Consider the following 18917-nt stretch of genomic DNA (forward strand, 5'->3'; position numbering starts at 1 on the left):
CTACTATAGTTATCATGTTAAAACTTAGCAATAAGATCATCCAAGCAAATGCCTAGAACAATGTTATTTCAAAACAATCTATAAGAATTGCTCAATAAAGAAAATGTTCCTTATATGTATAATTCAGCTTTATCTTTATTGATTTGTTCATGTTTTTAATAGGTTTTAGAATTGTCAGTGTTCTAGTAAAATATCATGTAATCTGGTTTATGGTTAAAGTAATAGAGTTACAAACCTGGACAAAATTTTAATCTATCCTGCAAGGTTGTTGTGTTTCTTTTTTTTTTTTTTCTTTTTCCTATAGGCATGCTTTTTTCAGTCAATTACTTATGGAAAAAAAGTCTTAAAATATGAGCTGTGAGGAGCAAGGTGAGAAAAGGAATTGCCGTTTCCAAAAGAAGATACCTGACTACCATACGTTTTTGGAAGATGGTCTTCCTGGTCCATTTTTTATGTCAGTGTTTCATAAAAGTTGCCATGATATAGACAAATAAACTTACAATACTGTTAAACTGCCTTTATACATAAAGAAAGCCCAAGTGCTACTTGATGTGAATGGATTATTTATCTACAGATATTGATCTGAGTTTGTGATGTGGACAGGTTCTGCGTGTTGTGCTGTAATTTTCACCTGAGGAAAGAAGGTCCCCATTCTGGAGATTTTCTGGTGTCCAAGTTTGTAATGGGTGCTATCAGAGAGAGCGAATGACTCAGCTTTCCCACTCTGGGGATCTTAGCAGCTGGGGTGAGAGCGTACTATTTAGATTGCTTTGATTTATGCCAAAGAAATCCCTAATGAACCAGAACTATGGCAGTGCTAATCCATGTATTTTACCCTCTTGAGACACGCTGTGTGCTCCTCTTGCAGCTGACACCCCAAATCTGAATCACCATTTTATTTCTCACAGTCACATTTACAGCTTAAGTCTTCATTCCCGGCATGTCTAAAATTCCTGTTGAATTCAGTGTCAAGTGTGTAGGGAGCAGAGAAGAGCATTCTCCCATGTAATGTGTATTTGTGTTTTGTTGACAGAGCACTGGCCCAATTTCGTGGGAAACTCCTTGTTATTTTTGAAGCTCGTATTAGTATTTTTTATTTAGTGGAAGTCTTCTACTTATGCCACTGCGTACACTTCTTTTTGTTCATATTTTCCTGCCTCCCTTGTGATAAGAGGGTTCCTCCCCCTCCCCGGGCTTGCCCATCAAAATAGTTTTTGCAGAGTTTTGACTTTGTGATACTTGGTTACAGGCTGGCTCTCAGAGCAGTGTTCATGATGTTATAACTACAGATTTAAGTAAAATCAAGGGAAGACTTGTCATATACATTGCAGTTAAAAAAAAAAAAGTATAAACAACATTAATGTTTTGGGAAGGTATGCTTAGAATTTAAATGATACACTGGAAAACTAAAAGTGATCAGCTGGAATTACTTTGTAAAGGAAAAAATGTCTCTTATCTCGGGTTGCAAATTTTTTTGCTAATAATCTGTATCTTCTGCTGTTTTGATTTTAAAATTCTAGGAAATCTGAAAGGAGTTATATTTACATATTGTTTCCAAAAAACCCTCTTGAGTCTTTTCCAACAGGAAAAAATTGAACAACATAAAGTGTGAAAGATCTTTTGCAGCATTATGGTTACTATTGAGATGTTGTATTAAAATACTGTGTTATGAAGCAATGTTATCAATTTTCACATTTCCCCAGAAGGGTTTTCAGGAACTTTGAGTATTCCATCAAACCAGCATATTAAAGAATGCAGAATTTACCTGTTAAAATGCACAGAGCATTCGTAGTAGCCTCACAGCTGTAGTCTGCTCTTATTGTTGCTTTGCAGAAGAATAAGCAACCATTTAGAGATGATGTTTTCTCTACCAAGAGGGCACTTTGAAGCAGATTTCTACACTAGCTTTTGGAAGTGAGCTGAAGTAAAATCAAATCTGTAAGATATTGAAAGGGGCTTTGGTCATATATGATATGATTTCTTTAGAGAAGATGTTCAGCATGGTACCATATTTATCTCTTTTTGGAGACTCATTTTTGGTGGAAAATTACCAGAATTTGTGCTGAGATTTGTTCAGTATCTGAGCAATGCTTCTTATAACTTAATATAATATAATAGTTTCAGCAAAGTACCATATACTCAGTACTTCAAAGCCAATAAAGATTTTCAAATTCCTTTTATTCATACAGCATTTCAGATTGATCTACATGAACTAACAAAACAATATTACACTTAAAGTTGATCTGTAACAGTAATAAAAATGTTCCTGCATCCCAAAGCTGCAGAAACGTCACTTCCAATCTACAGTGATCAGTTGCTAAGGATAAATTGTGCCTATGGGATTTTGGCAAATCCATCATCTTTTTCCCATATTGCTAGACAGTCTTAAATCCTGAATCAGAAATCCACCCTTATTCAGTGAGGAAGTGTGAATGTTTGCTTAACTTTAAGTCTCTAGGAACACTTAAAAGTGAGGCTAAATATTTATGTGTTTGAGAGCTTTTCTGAATACGAATGTTCTTTATCCACGTTTAAAGCTCAGTCAGGACAAGATGTAAGTTTTACCTATGGCATTTGAAAACAAAAGGACCTGACTGGCTGGACTGCACTTATACTGCATTCCCCAGTAATGATGCATTATCATTGTTGGGTTTTTTTCCCCTCAAGTTGGGGTTATTGCCAGGGAGGAATGGCATCTCTGTTACACAAATGTACCACAGGGCACATTGCTTTAAGACACTTAACTTTCCTATTGAAATCCTTCCAGTTCTTTTGTTTAGCTGTTCTGTTCATGACACTGGCAAAATATGTTTATTCACACACTGGGAATCACCTTTGCAAACAGACAGAGATCATAATTTAAATCTAACATTCAGCATTTCAGCTTCAGAATGGGATTTTCAAAGCTGCGAGGACAATTCATATATCCCCTTACTATTACAGTGGGTTAAGGCAGTTCTGAGATCTTATTCTAAATGTCAAATAGACAGGTACACGAAAATAGCAGGAACTAGATCAGATTTCCTTCTACTTACCCTTGGGTTTTCTTTTGAAGAACAAAACTTTGAATAGTCTGTTAGTACATGAGTTGGACACTTGGAGTAGAATTCAAGATAGTAAAAACTGAAAATACAAGAAATAATGCTAAGGACTGTAGAAATCATAAGCAGTTTTTTCAAATCAATACCACAAGCTACTGGTTGTCAATGTTAAGATTCCAATGTATGCTAACATATTGATTACATTTTCTTTTAGAAATTGGTGAATTGTGTGAATGTTGCAGTATTGCAAAAGGATTCAGCTAGAAAGAGCAGGAAAAAGTATTTTAATTCTGCACTAAAAATAGAAGGGATTATTAATTTTGCAAAAGAAAACAAGAGGGTACACACTATAACAATATCCCTTAGTTTCATGAAATTGATAATATATTGTTTATATTTTTCCACAAAACCCTTTTTTTGGGTGTTCTTTTCATCAGCGCTGCAGCTATTCTGGTAAGGATCCAATTCCAATTCTGTCTAAATATAAGGGAACTACACAATACGGGGAAACCTTTATTCCATTACTATTCAGAACCAGGCATGGAAGAACATAGAAGGTTCAAGGGTTTCATTGTAATAGCACCCAAAACGCTTGAATTAAAAAGAAGAGAAAACCAAGGACCTCTGTGAATAACCTAGACACAAAGCCCATCTGTGCTTAGTTACTGGAGAAGTAAATAGAGACGTTTTATATGTTTGCAATGCTATGATCCCAGTAACATAACCAAGACCGCTGGCAGCAATAACTGGTGGTTGTACACATCAAAATGTCTTTGTTTTTGCAACCCATCAGAGAACACTGAGGCAAATATATTGGTGCTGGTTTTGAGCTCTCCCATATATCCTGTCTTTCTTTCTTGTGTTATCATCTCCTTCTTTTCCCCCACAGGTTTTTCTCACAAGATCCAGACAAACAATAGCTTTTAACTGTAAAAAATGCCAGCTGCAAAAATCCGAAGTAAACAATTGCTGGAAAAGCTTCATCCAAATCTCTCCCTTAACAGGGTTTTCTTTATCTTCCTTTTACTTCTCACAAGGACCTACACTTGAAAAGGCTTTTTCGTTCTCATCTTCCAGCCTGGGTATCAGATGGATTGCTGCCTTTGTGTTTGCATGCTATTTAAATTGTGATTATTACCTTCTGTGTTTTCAAGGGTTGAGCAAAATCATGATCCATACAAATATCACTGCCACTCTCTCATTGTTAGTGCCACAAACCTTGTCTTGCAGTGTTTCTGTGAGAGTGGCAGTTTTCAGCACTCCACCTGCATGCTTTAAGCTTGAGTAATTATGGCTATGCATCACTTTGGTATCCATCATAAATGTCTAATTTGTTGGTAAGTGTATCTCTTGTTGGTAAGAGAGGCTTGGATTCTGGATCATATGCTGACTGTTCCACTTTATGAAGGGCCCAGAAAAGTAGACTTTATAGAGAAGAAGGAACAGGTGAGCAGAATGGTCCCACATGAACTTAGTCAGTGCTTGCCACTTCATTCTCTGGTCTTCAGTGGCACACCTTATGCCAGTGCTCATAAACTTAGGCTTTTTTTTTTGCTGTGGTTCCCTATAACCATGATGTGGTGACTTTTCCTGGCTCTTTTCCCTTTTTCCAGATTGGTCTCATTGTTTTGAAGCCTCCTGTGGGCCCTATACTATGAACAGGGTTTGGGACAGAAAACATTTAGTTGATAGCATTATCTTTTTGTACCAGTAAGAATATGTAATGATTCTTAGTATTTTAAATCCTACCAAACTTTGCAGCATTTCTTCTCACTGGCTAAACAATTTCTATTAGGAAAAGGAAAACTTAAGTCTTTTCAGCTGCTTCCTCTTGAGGGATGTATGATATCAGCAAATTTTGCTAACACTTTCCAGAACAGCCAGCTGTTACTATCCACCTGCAGCCATAATATTGATTGAAAAGAATATAGAACCTAAACATGGATAGCTTCTGTAATTATGTAGAAAGAGTTTAATACATGACTCTACTTCAAATGTCATCTGGCGATGGCTGTAACATGCAATGGAATATATCAGGAAATAATTTAGCTAGTTGAGAAAGTCTCAGTGAAAGACCATGCACTGTTTCCTTATTTTATATTTCAACTGATTCCTGAAAATATTACCCATGTATACGGAGAAAGTCAATGACAAGATGAACAGGGCTCAGACATCCTGTCAAATATCAAATAAAAAGTTGCTCCTGTATTCCTGTAGCTCTGCAATTTCCTAGCAATGTAACTAGAAGTGGTTCTTTTGCCAAAGACTGTGTATATGTGAAAAGATAGGAAACAGAAAATAAAAGTACTTTTTTCCAGAGCTGAGTAAATAAAGATGGCTTTTTTTTCCAAATATTTTGACCTTTTGCTACAAAGAATGGAGGAAGTTTGGCAAGAAACTTTCAGCTTCAAGCCTGTTTTAAATACCTCTGTAGTCTGGTTGTATGCCCTGTCAGGACCCTTACTATTTTCGTTTTGATGAATCAACACAATACAATATATGTCTTGTGCCAGATCTGAAATTCTATTGGAGAATTTGGCCCAAGGGAGCAAGGAATGTGAGTTGGTCTAATACACCACTGCTAGCTTTCTAAATGGACATTTTTGAGTTTTCGGTTGAAAGTTTCAGATTATTGATGTTCAGATGAAAAATAAAACCTTTAGCAGAAAGTTGACTTCTGTTTGCAGGGGAGAGTGTTCAATAACAAATTTGCCATTTTTCCAAGAAAGGTTGAATGGGAAAAAGTGGAGTGACTCTTGCCCTCACAATGTTTAAATCCAATAGTCATGCAGAGAAGCGGTCAGTCCATGGCATGACCCTAAACAGGGAGCAGCAATTCCTCTGTAGATCCCTTTGAAAGCTTTCTACAAGAAGATGGCCTTCTCCACAGTATCCCCCTGCCATAGACATAAGTGAGATAACACTGATGTTGACAGTGAAATTCCAAATGGGAAGTACTGCCTTACACAGGTGTTACATCTCCTGTGGGTCTGTGCTTAAGCGGGTTAGTTTGGAGGCAAAGAAGGAACTGCCAGAAAGGACAGATAAGCACGGTGAATGCCTAAATTGGTAATTATTTTAAAAAGTACTTTTTGTCACTAAGATACACTTACACCCCATTAACTGAAAAACACTAATACAGCTTATGGGTGGCTGGGCTATCACAAACACCAAGAATATCTCAAATACACAGACAAATACCATGATAAATGCTAAGCTCATTTTATAGTTAGCATAGCAGCATATCAGAGGTCTTCCTGTATTAAAATCCTTTGAGTCTTATTTTAATGTTGCTTTTTGTATCATCCCAGACTTTAGCATTTCTCTCTTTTAAGTAACTAAATGAAGAGCTCTACCAAGGGAAAAAATCCTATAATTCACAATCTGCAGACAATTTTCTGCATCACTTTCCTAAGATTTTGTTACCTTGTAAGGACCTGACAATTTCCAGTTAACAAGGCACAGGTGCAACTGATTAGCGAGTCTGGTAGAGCTCTGGATGGTCGCTAACACCCTCCCTCAGTAGGTGAGTATTTATTTTCCCCTCCTGAGCATCAGCAGGTTTTGAAAACTCCTTAGCTATCAATATTAAAAACTTTTCCATTTGAAAGGACATATGTTCCTACAAAGGGAAAAAGTAAGTATGGATTATTTTAAAATGTTAGCAGTAATGAATGATTTAAATTTTAAAAGGTCAGAAAAATAAGATTTGTAAGTTTTCATTGGGGATTTTGCACAGACCTGACCAGTATATTATTTGTTTTCTTCAGCATTTATAACAGTTGCAGGTGACACTTTTTTCCCTCTCCATTTTGAAGTTCCTCCAACACGATTTATTTTTGTAAAGCTTTGTATAAGGTGCTTTGTCAGGAAAGAGCCCAAAGACCTTCTGACACAAATACAAATGTACAAATGCAGTGCATTTTTGTGAGAAGGCAGCAATCCCATGTTGCCAGTTTCTCACATTCAGAAATGGTGACTCAAAATCTCACAAGTCATGGCTTGAGAAGTTAATTTTTCTTTTCTTTGTGGCTTTTTTTTTTAATGGAATGCAATTTCAAAGTAGATCTGTCCTTTAAAGGGATAAAAACTTACATTATAAAAGAAAGAGAAAGGATTTTAAAAAAAAGAAGGAAGCAAGGAAAGGATAACCAAGATTCTTGCCAAAGGCAAGAACCCAGCTAACAAAAAGCTGGAGGTTTCAGGAATTCACAAAACACTGTAATATCTAATGAATCAGCAGGAGAGGAAATCAAGACATCAAGCAGTGAGAGCGAAGCAAGGTCCCATGGTGTCCAGGACCTTTGGATCTGTAATGCTCATTCAGAGCACAAGAGCCCAGACTTAATTTCAGCTGAAAGGTCTTAGTATTACTACATAGTCCCCAGTTCTCTTATTTTGGCTGGTTAAATAATGAGATTGTTCCTGCCTGACTTCAAACAATTGGTCCCCAGGTACTTTGGCATCGTGAAGTTTGTATCATACTTGTAGCATGCAGCATCGTCCACTGAATTGACATTATTATGCTATGACTATTAAATATATTCTATAATTATTGATATTTATTATGTATGTTACATCAATATTAAGAATGCCTGACACTTCCTACTGCAAACCCTATTTTCAGTTAATTATAACTTCTCATACTTGTAATGATTTGACACAAAATTTTCTGTGCCAGGTGTCTGCCTCAGGCGGAATTTTGTGGTGTTCTTTGGTTTGTTTGTTTTTTTTTTCTTTTAATGTCAGCCAAAGCAGCTCAGCTATTCTTGAGAAGTCGGCTAGGGAAAACCATGCAAAATAAACCTGGCAGTCTTTTTGAAGGAACCTAGTGTGTCCTTATCCTGGGAGAAAGCACTTAACCTTTAGAAAAGGCGTGACTTTTCTTTTGGATATCTGCTTCAGTTGGTGGGTTCAGATGGAAAACCTGCCAGAAAGTGGATGAACAATGAATATTTTCAGTTCCACACAGACCTGTTTGAATATGATGTCCAATATGACCATCCACGCTCAATGCCTTCCGCTCCAATCGTAAACCACCGTGATGTGTGCTTGCCCCCCAGAACCAGCAGCTCCTTCCAGCCTCAGTCAGGAAACTGCAAACTTCTGGTAACAAGATGTGTGACACATTTCAGCCATCTTTTCCCCTTGTGTTCAAGGTTCATCTTTATCTTGCTCATGCTAAAAACACTAAGCATCCCTTAACATCTGGTTATGATTTTAATTCCTAAAATATGTTTGCAATGGACCATTGGGAAAAGCAGATGTAATCAGTAAATTTTAAAGGCTAAAGGCAGGACCAAGCCTTTCCTCACTTTTCTGTTTTAATGGTTTTAGCAGCAAGATACCTCCAAATACATACTTACTGCACACATTATGGAAAGAGGACATCTTCCTTCTTCTCTCAGTAGGCAGAACATACCTGCCTTGTCTCATGTTCTCCAACATCTGTCTCAGATCTGGCAGTCCATGCACAGAGCCTGAGCCTGGAGCAGTGGTGTGAAGCCATAAGGCATCCTGATACACTCCCCCGAATAGTATGGTTTTACCTGGTGGTGTCCAGAGGGACTTTTCTGCACCATGCCTCTTCCACCTACCCAGAATCATAGAATCATAGAATAGTTTAGGTTGGAAAAGACTTTTAAGATCATCAAGTCCAACCATTAAGAAGAAGATGCAGATCAGTTTGTCAGAATAATGCAGTAGATTGAAAATGTATCATAACTGAAGTGAAATCACACAATTATAATTCCTGGTACAACATCAGTCTGAATATTGCTTCCTTTAGTAAAGATTTCTGCCATTTTTCTCCAGATTGATGCTCTGGAGACCAGAGCAATTTCTAGGGAATTTGTAAGTACATTTCATCTAGTTTTATTTTCTTAACTTGACACTTCTTTAAGAGAAAAAAAAAAATTGCTACGTTTTATTCATTTTTGAGTATCTAAATTATATTGCTCATTAAATGCCACCCATTGAACATCTCTATAATTCATAAAAACATACAGAATAGTGATAATTTTCTTAGGAAAGAATGTTTTAATATGCATATTGTATATCTAGTCCTGTTGCTTTTTACAGTTTATAACTGGTGTGATAAAGGATGTCAGTATAGACAAAAATTAGACTAAAAATTAGCTTTGTTCAGCAAATGTTTGATTGCTGTATCACAGCCTTTTTATTATAGCATTCAGTTGAAAGATGTTTGCATACCTTATTGAGCAAGCTGCATATTTTTCTGGCTAAGGTGTGTATACTGTAGTCATTACATTTTTGTACACTTCACTGACTGAGTTGCATGGACTACTTTAACTATCACCAGCAATACTTGACTGAGTTCAGCTGGTTATTTGAGTGCTTTGGTTTGTGTACTTTATTACTTCAGTGGTGTATGTTGATAAAGTTCTGTTCTGTGCTGTTAAATTTTTGGTTCTGCCAATCTAACTATACACCATGCTGAGAACTGCTGCATTGCTAACTGCCTACTCCACGATGAACACGAGTGGTTGAAATGTTATAATCTGTAGTGTTTTGTTAAATGAGCTGCATATTTTTGTTTTTATATACGTTGCTTACCCAGTTGTGTACATTTGCCCAACTCATTATACAAAATAAGCTTGATTGGAATAAGAACATTCTCTACCAGCTGTCTGCTCTGAGTCAGTACGTAACAAAATTAGCAACTTTCCAACAGTGGCATGATTGCATCCAAAGTTTAAGGCAATTGGTTTGGAGATCTTGTTTGTTTCATTCACTCCATGCAAACATCAAGATTAACAAACCAATTTGTTGCAACTTAATTTGTTTTCACAAATATGAACAGAGTTAAGTAACAGAGGAAAAACTCAGCATTCTAATACAGGAAAATGCTTCCGTGTAGAGTATAGAATATATAAGACCTAAATATCATTATCTGACTTAAAGCCATACATTGTAAACATAGGAAGATGGAAAATAACTAGAGACATCCCAAGATGGATATTTCATTAGATAAGCAATATTCTAAATACTTAAAATTACAAATATAGCTTTTTGTAAATTAAGTGCATGCTTTCATCAGGAATTATTAAAAAAGCTCATCTCATGACCATTAGAAAATCTCAGAATGCTGCAATAGACAAAATACATGAAAACTTGTGTACAGGGATATGTAGTTTGCTCATTAATGTTGGTACAAAATTGAACTAACATTTTTAAGAAAGTGTTTTTCTCAACTTGCTAGTTTTTTGAGTCAGTTCCAGTAAAACCTACAGGTTATTGTTAGATTTTGTTTGACTGATTTGCAGAGTTTGCATACGTAGCAGCTTGTGCCTCCATTTACAAACTCTTCAGCACTGCCTCACCTCAAAAAAACTTTCTTAATTTTTCTTGAGTACAGAGGTACTTAATTAGGGCTATATAGTTTACCTGGATTCCTACCTGCCCCACGTATAAATGTAAATGTGCCTGGCTCCTGTTGTCAGTTACCCACTGCTGATTGCTTTCACTTTAATGTTATAATTCACTGTTGTCTGAGCAGACTGCTGGGAAGGTCCAGATTTGTTTTTGCAGAATTTTGCATAAGAAAGCTTAATTGATCTTACTGCTTTAGTCAAAATTGTTTGATTTCAAACAGTGGCCATTTAATTCTCAGACTTCTCATGAACCATTATTTAAGAGTGTAAACATTACAATAGTTTGTTCTAAAAACAAATGTGTGAATACCTAGGGGCAAATATCATTTTCAGTGATCTGTCTTCACTGATACCTGTGGAAAAGACATTTAAAGAGAGAGGTACAAGTGGAATCTATTAGTATATCCTGGAACATTTTACAAAATTAATTTAGTCTTCATATTTCAGTTTTTCTGTGTACATTAATGTTGGGTATCAAAAGACTATGAGAAACCAGGTATTCTGGTTTTAACATCTGAAAAGTAAATTTACTACATGAGATGAGCTAGGTCCAACCTAGACTTTCTTAACAGAAACAGAAAAAGTAGTTTTGCATAAAATGACTTAGAGCAGACAGATGGTAAGGAAGAAGGTTTTGTCTCTGTTTTCTTTTTTCTTCCCCCAGCATGAATTTACTTTCAGTATCAGTCCATTACCAGTAAAGATCTAGATTTTGCTCTTCCTTTGAGCTGTTAAATATCAGCTACAGTTTTCCCAAAGTTATTAGTGTAAACTAAGATCAGAGTTGGACTCTTTTCTTCTCTTATCATATTAAAATGAATGATGGCTATGTGCAATTTCTACTTTGTAGGTATCCTGTACAGTTTTTGCAGAGGAAAATTCTTCCTTTTGCCAAAGGAAGTGAAGAGAAATATTCCTTTCTTTGGGGAAAGAAAAATCAGAAATCTTTACTTTTTCCTGCTGCTGTGTGAGGCCTAAGCAGGTTGAAAGAGCAACTAAGAAGCTTTAAGAGATGAAGCAGTTGGAAGGTTTTCATGAGGACTGCTACCCTGTCTGCCAGCTTTCCACCAACCTCTCTAACGCTAACTGGAGCAAACTGGACTTGCTTTTCTGTTTGCAGATTGGAGTAACCTATTTCTTTGCATGGCTAGGATACCTACTGAAAAATCAGCATACTAAATTCAAAACATACATTCCATGTATATCACTGCAGTGTAGAACAACATGGACTATTAAAATAGTAGGAACAGACAGGGTATCCATTATCTGAAATCTATGGAGAGAAACAAAAGATACACATCTATTCTGTATGTTTTCTGTGTATATTTTTATGTGGCTGGTATATGCAATACACATATAAACTCAGGGTGTTTTGTTTTGTTTTGCTTTTTTTTCCACAGAGAGTAATTTTCAATGTTGTCAACTTCAGTAAAACAAAAAGCCTCTATAGGGATGGGATGGCTCCAATGGTGAAATCCACAAGCAGACCAAAATGGTAAGTTATCCTTTCAAAGACTTGCTTAATGAGATAAAAATGTTTTACTTGGCACTTTCTTGTAGCGAAGACCTTATGGCTCAGGTGCACCTTTTGGTAAGAGTAGGAGAGAACTTTGATGCAAAAGCAGTGTTGTGAGGACAGGTTCTCTTTGGAACAGATGGACAGTATGAACTTCGGAGGCCCCCTCGGGCCTTGCTGGGATGATGTGTTGTAGTGCCTTGTTTCAAGTAGCATGACTGAAGTGGTGTTCATTCAAGCGAACCGAACAGTCAGGGCTTGGGCCAAATTATTTTTCAGTTATAACCTCACCATCCAACTGTTAGGACAGTGCCTGGCCCAGTTTTAGCCTGTGTCAGCTAGCAGGCTCCCAAACAAAGCCTGTAAACAATATGGCAGATGGACTGGGCCTGGACTGTTTCCAAAAGGCTGTTTGGATTTCTTCTTCCTGTTTTGGGGAGGTCAGATTTTGTGGAAGAATGTGAGCTCTGCCATGTGAGTTGAGCTCATGAAAATGAGTAGTCTCTGGTCTGTTTTATCTAAGACACAAGAAAACCAAACAACCTTGTCGTCAGCTACATAATATATAACACAGAAAGGTATGCCTATATGAAACACATGAATACTTATATAGATGGTGCATTTTCTCAAAGAAAATGTAATGAAATGTCTACTGTGAATAATAATATGTAAATCTAATGAGTCCTAATGCATGCAAGACTCCCAAGAATTATGTGATTTGCCTTTAGCTAGGAGACTTGTTTGAATATGGATAGTGAGGTTAGGTGTGTACAGTAATGTATTCTTGTAAGCCTTTACAGTTGCTTCTTTTTATTGGTTAATTAATAATACATTTGATCAATCTGCACATTATCTGAGCCTTATAAATATAGCTTTCTTAAATACTTCAACAGTCACAAAATTTCCACCTGCAAGATGTTAACTTTTGGTGGTCATAAGATCATTGTTATTGTATGGCTTCCTCTTCATATGACCAACAGAATGGCTATTTGGTTTTTTATCTAGATGGTAAGGTCATACGGACAGAAGAGCTGTCTCACAATACAGTTAGTGGATGGAGTCAATTCCAGCTCAATAGGAGCCTGTGAAAATTAAACTTTCACATTAATTGAAAATTAATTAAAAAAATCGATTGTGTTTAGTGTTTTTGTAGCAAAAGTCATGTTAATGGTGTTTACTATTTAACTTCAGAAAAATCTTTTGGGGCATTTCAGGGCCACATTTACCAAGCATGCTTTAATCATCTTTCAAAACCTTTTCCTTCTCTCACTGGGGTCTGGTATTTGCAGCTAAGTATATTGTGTGTTAAGTTTAACTATAAATCAGATATTGCTTTCATACAAATTTTATGCCTTACTTTGGTTTCAAATTAAAGTGTAAATCTTACAAAACAATGCAAAATTGACTTTTTCTGGAACATATAGGCTCCTTCACTATTTTTAAAACAGATTTCTCTTCCATTTCCCCAGAGATCTATTTATTTTTGTGTTTTATATTTTTAGGGGATGTATTTTGCTCCCATGAAAGTGAGGAATGAATAACATTGCCTGGAGCCAGGCACAGTGTAGGCAGCAGGTGCTGAGCAGCTTCCTTGTGCAGGGCTACTACCATACTTTAATCCTGTTTCAGAAATTCTAGCTGTAATTTTTTTCTTTAAAAAGATCATTATTCTATTACAGTATTTTCATTCTTTTCTAATAGTCTGTGTATGAAAACATCTTGCTGTACTTTGAAGGTGCACAATAATTCATAATGTTATCAGGGACCTTAGTGATATTGAGGTCTACTCAGTATAATTTTCTGTCTTGAAGTTAATAGGAGTTATGCATGTGTTTTCCAAGTGGGAAACACATACATTATTTTTGGATATATGCTTTCTATTAGAGCTGTCTTCTATTTGGATTATGCCTTCTACAATTACCTCTTTATCTGTTTCCATGGCATTCTAGTGAAACCTGTAAACAAAATTTCCTCTTTCTCTGTTTGTGAAATAGGATTTACTAGTACTTGCACTTGCTAATGCAGCATATGGGTAGTTGTGGCCCTTGAACATGAACAGGGAAATATCCAGCTGCATCGATTTAATCCTGTTTGATGCTTTGTATATATTAGTCCAGTAAGCAATACTGAATCATTCAATGCTGCAAAAGTGCTGAGGTTTACACAAGGGTACTCAGGATTCAGAATTGTGGAAGGAGACTATTGGAACTCTCCACCTTATTTTAAGATTCAGGTCAGCATAGCAGGTTAGTGGATATAATGTAATTGAATTAGAAAATGATACATTAATTACAAAAAGTTGAAGAAACACAAAAGGTTTTAAAGTCAAGTTAAAAGGAAGAAGATTACCAGAAATCAAGGTCTGCAAATATTCTGTAGCAGAGCTCAGTGCTTCATCTCTGAACTCTTCTGTACTAAATATTTGAGGAACTCATCATTTTTCTGCATGCCTGCCTTTGCCACACTGTGCCTGTGCCTTCAATATGTGGTCCATGCTGGAATTCTCCCAACTTCCTCTGGCCACAGTGATAGAAACCAAGTTTTTTCACACATAACTATTTCACTCCCTTTTTTATACAATCAGGTTTGAGTTTTAGGGTGATAAAGTGTCTATTTTCCTTTTTGCATTTAGAGAGATGTAAGTACATTACTCCTCTTAATAACAGATATTCAAGCCTGAGTTATGCCCTTTTGATTTAAATGAGAAAGTTCCCACTGTATTCAGGATAGAATTTGACCACATTTCTTGCAAAATCCTGCATAAAAGAAGTAGATTGGCCTCTAGAGACTGTGAATTTTAGTGTTTGTTTTGAATGTGGTTACGCGAACATGGCTTCGAGATTTGCAACATTTTGTGAGTTTGATTCTTGACTCTGGAACAAATCACTGCCAACTGCTCTTGAAGTGGAGAGTGTGTCAAACACAGATCAATGTTTTTGACCTGTATTCGCTTGCCCTGTGAGGTAAGATCTTTAAATGCACTCAGCATCAAGGTTCAGCTCAGTGTTACTGAGGTAAATGGAGTATATTACTGTCATCAAAGCACTCTATGTGGACACAGATGTTCTGCTGTTGACATATTCTTCTTTTTTGAAGTAAGGCCAAACATTTCCAGTAATGAGCTACTTAAAAAGAGAAAGCAATATGCTGAAGGATAAGGAAAAAACAGATTTCATGCTAAAGAAAAAGATTATTTTTTAAAAAGAAAAAAACAGAAAAATAAATTCTGATTAAAATGATATCTATGTTCCCCATACATGGTAATGGATTTACTGAATATTCTTTCCCAGAGGGATAGAGCAAAATAAAAAAGAACTAAGTAGGTGAAGTTCTGAGTCCCTCTACCCACCTTTTCTGTGTTTTTTATGGATGTGCTATGTGGACACTAAATAGTAGTGGTTGTGTTGGTTGCAGCAGTCAAATTCCACTGCAGTGAATCACAGCTCATACACAGAAATGCAGCATTGTGTCATACCCTGTTACATCAGTTGCACTTCATAGCAAATTAGACAAGATGAAACTCAAAATTTTATTTCAAGCCAGTGGAATGTGCTGCGTCTGATCACTTAGCATTTTTGCTTAAAATTAGCTGGTTCTTCAGAAGTATTACACCAAGATTTCAGAGAATTGGTGTTTTTTCTCAATAATGACTACTACAAATACAGAAAACTCAATTACTACAGAGACCTGTTCTGTTTTGACTGGTTTTTTTTTCTTTGTCTCATTTGTGGAGGTGAAGAACTTGAGGGGAGATGGATTTAAAGAAATTAAATTTTTGCTATTGTTGTGGTTTAACCCCAGCCAGCAACTAAGCACCACGCAGATGCTTGCTCACTCCCCCTGCCCCGGTGGGATGGGGGAGAGAATTGGAGGAGTAAGAGTGAGAAAACTCCTGGGTTGAGATAAGAACAGTTAAATAATTGAAACAAAATAAAGTAAAATAGTAGTAGTAATAATAACAATATAGTAATAATATACCAAGCAAGTGATGCACGATGCTATTGCTCACCACCTGCCAACCAATACCCAGCCAGTCCCCGAGCAGTGATCGCTCCCCCTGGCCAGCTCCCCGCAGCTTATATACTGAGCATGACGTCATATGGTATGGAATAGCCCTCTGGCCAGTTTGGATCAACTATTCTGGCTGTGTCCCCTCCCAGTTTCTTGTGCACCTGGCAGAGCATGGGAAGCTGAAAAGTCCTTGACTAGCCTAAGCAGGACTTAGCAACAACTAAAACATTTGTGTGTTACCAGCATTATTCTGATATTAAAACCAAAACACAGCACTATGCCAGCTACTAGGAAGAAAATTAACTCTATCCCAGCCAGGACACTATGCTGATGCAGTTTCTACCATAATCTTCTTTTTCTTTGCTGCTTCAATTCAAGTGCAACTTAATTTTGTTGCAGTTTCTTAATCACGATTTCATAGTAAAAGCTCTGTCCTTGGAAGGTATTCATAAAGACTTCCATGTGGGCTGTCACAGTTTAACCCCTGCTGGCAACCAAGCATCACACAGCTGCTCACTGACTCTCCCCCAGTGGGATGGGGGAGAGAATCTGAAGAGTAAAGGTGAGAAAACTTGTGGGTTGAGATAAAGACAGTTTAATAGGTAAAGCAAAAGCCACGCATGCAAGCAAAACAAGACAAGGAATTCATTCACTACTTCCCACCAGCAGGCAGGTGTTCAGCCATCTCCAGGAAAGCAGGGCTCCATCATGAGTAACAGTTACTTGGGAAGACAAAATGCCATAACTCTGAATGTTCCCCCTCTTCCTTCTTCTTCCTCCAGCTCTAAATGCTGAGCATGATGCCATATGGTATGGGATATCCCTTTGGTCAATTGGGGTCAGCTGTCCCGGCTGTGTCCCCTCCCAACTTGTTGTGCACCCCCAGCCTCCTTGTGGGTGGGGTGGGGTGAGGAGCAGAAAAGGCCTTGACTCTGTGTAAGCACTGCTCAGCAATAATGTAAACATCTCTGTATCATCAACGCTGTTTTCAGCACAAATCCAAAACATAGCCTCATACGAACTGCTGTGAAGAAAATTAACTCTATCCCAGCCAAAACCAACACATGGGCATAGCAGTGGAAGACCATTTAAGTACGTATGCTGTACTATTTTATTGATTGCATGAAGTTTTCCAAGTCTTTCAAAGTGAAATAGAAGAGTGAGTTGTTCGAGAGGCAGCAGATTTTCCAAATGATGAAGTGAGCAAATACTCCCTTTGGGCAGAGAACAGCTATAACTCTTGATTATTTGGTGTGAGCATTGCCTCATTGGGGACATTAGTTTTTCAAATTGTGCTAATCTTTTAAAAGTAACAACTGGCCACTCATCACCTTAGGTATTTCAGCAAGATCATGTGCAAAACTCTAATTAGTATTTATAGAACAGCAACTCCTCCCAGTAGAATAGTAGCGGTAGCTGGCAAATATCTGGTTGACACCTGTTAAGTCTTCAGACATCCATTGTATTTTATTCTGCATTTCAAATGAGCAGAGAGCAGTAGGTGAAGTACCCATAATTAAGGGATAAAGGGTAATAAATAACATCGTTCTTGAGTGGATGAACACAAGGTTAAAGGCTGTTCTGCAGTCGTGATGCTGTATTTCAGGAATTGTTTGTTTGTAAGTAATAATGCTAGCTAAAATATTATGGAGCCTTCAGCATATGAGAGAGGATTTATGTCTAGATTTACATGTGTTTTGTTTATAATGTCAGATTTCAAACTGCTTCTTGGCAAAGCAGCTACTTTCTTCCTGTCTTTTATCTCACTCAGCATTGATGGCTTTTAACTGGATAGCTGCCTTCCCCAGCAAGAACTCCACTACCTCTGTTGCTATAACATCTACTGTTAAATACTTACAACACATTGCTTCTGAAGTGTTTTTCTTTTCCAGCAAACCTGGGAGTACAGAAAAACTTCTAGGTAATTAATTCAAATTTGAATCTACATGTATCTTGGTAAATATTGTCATGATGAGGAATTTTGGTAGACATCGAGAAAAGCAATGCAAGTTTTATGAACAATACTCCCATATGTTCCATTCATCAGAAGGGGACAAGACTGAGAAAATCTGAATTTTGAGTAGCTAAAATGTGTTCATTCTTGCCAAGTTTCTTTAACATTTGTGTCTACAATGCAGTGTTACAATCACTACCATGTCTACCAGGCTGCATTATACATTCAGAGACTTTCAACAGCATTTTTAGTATGTATTTATATATCTTTAGCCATAAGATAAGCTGTTTGTGAAATAAGCTGTCATTTGTGGTGAGACAGTTTGAGAATAAGGGAATATATATATATATATATATAGCTTGCTAATCTGAAAGACTAGAATTGCTTACTATAAAATATATAGCAGGCTAGGGTTAGTGATAACACCCCCTGAATTTAGGTAAAGAAGATGGACAAGCTGTTATCATTGCCTGATTCCTTCCTTGGCCTATTTTACAACTTTGGCTACTCTCTGAAGTTTGTTCCTTTGCCAGTTTTATGTCATGTGTGCTCGTTCTTGCTTTCCTGAAGGATCTCATGAGAATGCTTTTGGAGGTTCAGAAATATTTCCCATGGCACAGGTGTGTGTTGATGCAGTCTTTGCCTGGTGCAGATCTGGCTCCTCAGAGCTGCTTCCTCTGTTGTGCTAGTACAACTCTGTGTAGGATCACCAGACTGGGAGCTGGCCCAGGTTAAAAGTAAACTTTCAAGGAAAGAAAGAGGATTTAGTCTTGGTCTGGTTCATCACATAGATCCAAAACAAGCTGTATGGGTCCAACTGGAGGAGTAGTGGGAGAGGTGGGAATAAGTGGCTGGAGCAGGGGTGAGGGAATGAGGATAGCAGCTGCTAGGAAAATGCCTAGAGAATTGTCTGTGGAACCAATAACTTGTAGCATTTTATTTGGAGAAAATAGGGAAAAAGACATTGCAATATCGACCTTTTAAAATCCCACACTGAGTGA

The 18917-nt window shown here is 37.1% G+C and overlaps 1 protein-coding gene across 1 annotated transcript in view; it reads left to right on the forward strand.

Moving 5' to 3' along the window:
- Nucleotides 1–18917, forward strand: part of AGBL4 (AGBL carboxypeptidase 4) — a 970183-nt gene that overhangs the window by 235952 nt on the left and 715314 nt on the right. The window contains exon 5 of the mRNA XM_075711223.1: nt 11836–11930. Within this exon, the coding sequence (XP_075567338.1) occupies nt 11836–11930 (95 nt within the window). The remainder of the gene's footprint in view (nt 1–11835; nt 11931–18917) is intronic.

This window comes from Pelecanus crispus, chromosome 5 (assembly GCF_030463565.1).
Source record: "Pelecanus crispus isolate bPelCri1 chromosome 5, bPelCri1.pri, whole genome shotgun sequence".
Lineage (NCBI taxonomy): Eukaryota > Metazoa > Chordata > Aves > Pelecaniformes > Pelecanidae > Pelecanus > Pelecanus crispus.